At 52.0% G+C, this 1,322-nt stretch overlaps 1 protein-coding gene across 1 annotated transcript in view; it reads left to right on the forward strand.

Annotated features, from left to right (window-relative positions):
- VOLCADRAFT_105304 (uncharacterized protein) overlaps positions 1–679 on the forward strand; it is a gene marked incomplete at both ends in the record, with an annotated part of 2,290 nt that extends 1,611 nt beyond the window's left edge. Inside the window, one exon of the mRNA XM_002951854.1 lies at positions 575–679. Coding sequence (XP_002951900.1) covers positions 575–679 — 105 coding nt within the window. The remainder of the gene's footprint in view (positions 1–574) is intronic.
- Between the last annotated feature and the right edge of the window lie 643 nt (positions 680–1,322).

The raw sequence follows: 1,322 nt of genomic DNA on the forward strand, positions 1-1,322 counted from the left end.
GCAGCGCCTTGGTTGCCCTGCAAGCCCGCGTTGCCACGGATGTAAACGATCTTCTCCGCCCGCTCAATGGCCAGCCGATTGCGCGCCTTCGTGTAGACGAGGCCCCATGCCGACCAGTTGCGCTCGGACGAGCAGGTTGATGCGCGCATCAGCAGCAAGCGAATGGCTGCCGATGCAATCAGTGGGAATTGTGAAGCGAGGTGCACATCCCAGTAGCTGATGCAGTCATCCAGTGAAGCCCCCATCACACAGGTGCTGCTGTCAGGCAACAATTTCTCCTTGTGCATGCGCATAAGCTCAGACCACTCGTCGAACGCTTTGGGAATGCCCAGTCCCAGGCGTGTCCACTCCTCCCCGACCCGGTCCCGCTTTGCTGGCTGAGTGACGCTGCACGCTGTTTGATAGCCTTGCAAGCACCTTGCTTGATGTGGTGCGCGTTGGTAAAGGATGGGTTCACTGTGCTGAGCGGCTCATCGCAGAACAGGCAGACTAGCTTTGGTACACCACCCCACCACTCCACATCGAAGTTGTCCCAAAGACTACCCGTCTTGGTGTTCTTCTTCTGGTTACGAAGCTTGTTAAGAAGCTCGTTCCGAGAACGGAGAACTTCAGAGGGGACGTCTGGACCAGGATGCAAGCCTCTGATCGCCTTCTCATTCTTTATACTGGATTCCTTTGATATTATTCATCAATTACTACGTAGCACAGCTCGAAGACGCGGCTATAGCCCTTCAAAATACAGCTTGACTGCAGATCTCGACTTGGTCCAACTAGTACTGGACACTATCCAACCCCAAATCTAGTACTATATAGTACTATTTTTACTATACTATTTTACTATGTACGAACGCGGTACGAGCGTCGTAAACTAGCACCAGTTTAGAGCCCTGCATAGTAAATAGTACTATGCATAGTACTATTATAGTATAGTACTCTTTTTCTAGTATAGTACCCGTGCCAACCCTACACACGTTCTCTCTTAAGACCGGGTTTTGCAGCATAAGCATGTCGGGGTTTTTGATGCACCCACCCTCTACTGCCATTCCGTGTTATCTAGGGAGTGCAGGAAACGGGAACAATGGGGTTGTGGACGGAGGGGTTTTGTTGTTCCTATGTGGGGTGCTAGTGGGGAGGGCCGGTAAGGGTTTGTCCTCGAAGTAAGCGTGGTGTGGTATGTTGCTGAGTGGGGTAGGACCCTGTTCGTTGCGTTACGCGGCATCGCATTGTTGCGGGTGTGTGTTCAAAACCTTCCACTGCCTGTTCGGGCGAATTGTGGTAAGGGCGCGATGGTGGTGATGGCGTAATGATCATTATTGTTGCTG

The sequence above is a fragment of the Volvox carteri genome (genome assembly GCF_000143455.1).
Source record: "Volvox carteri f. nagariensis unplaced genomic scaffold VOLCAscaffold_26, whole genome shotgun sequence".
NCBI classification, from domain to species: Eukaryota; Viridiplantae; Chlorophyta; class Chlorophyceae; order Chlamydomonadales; family Volvocaceae; genus Volvox; species Volvox carteri.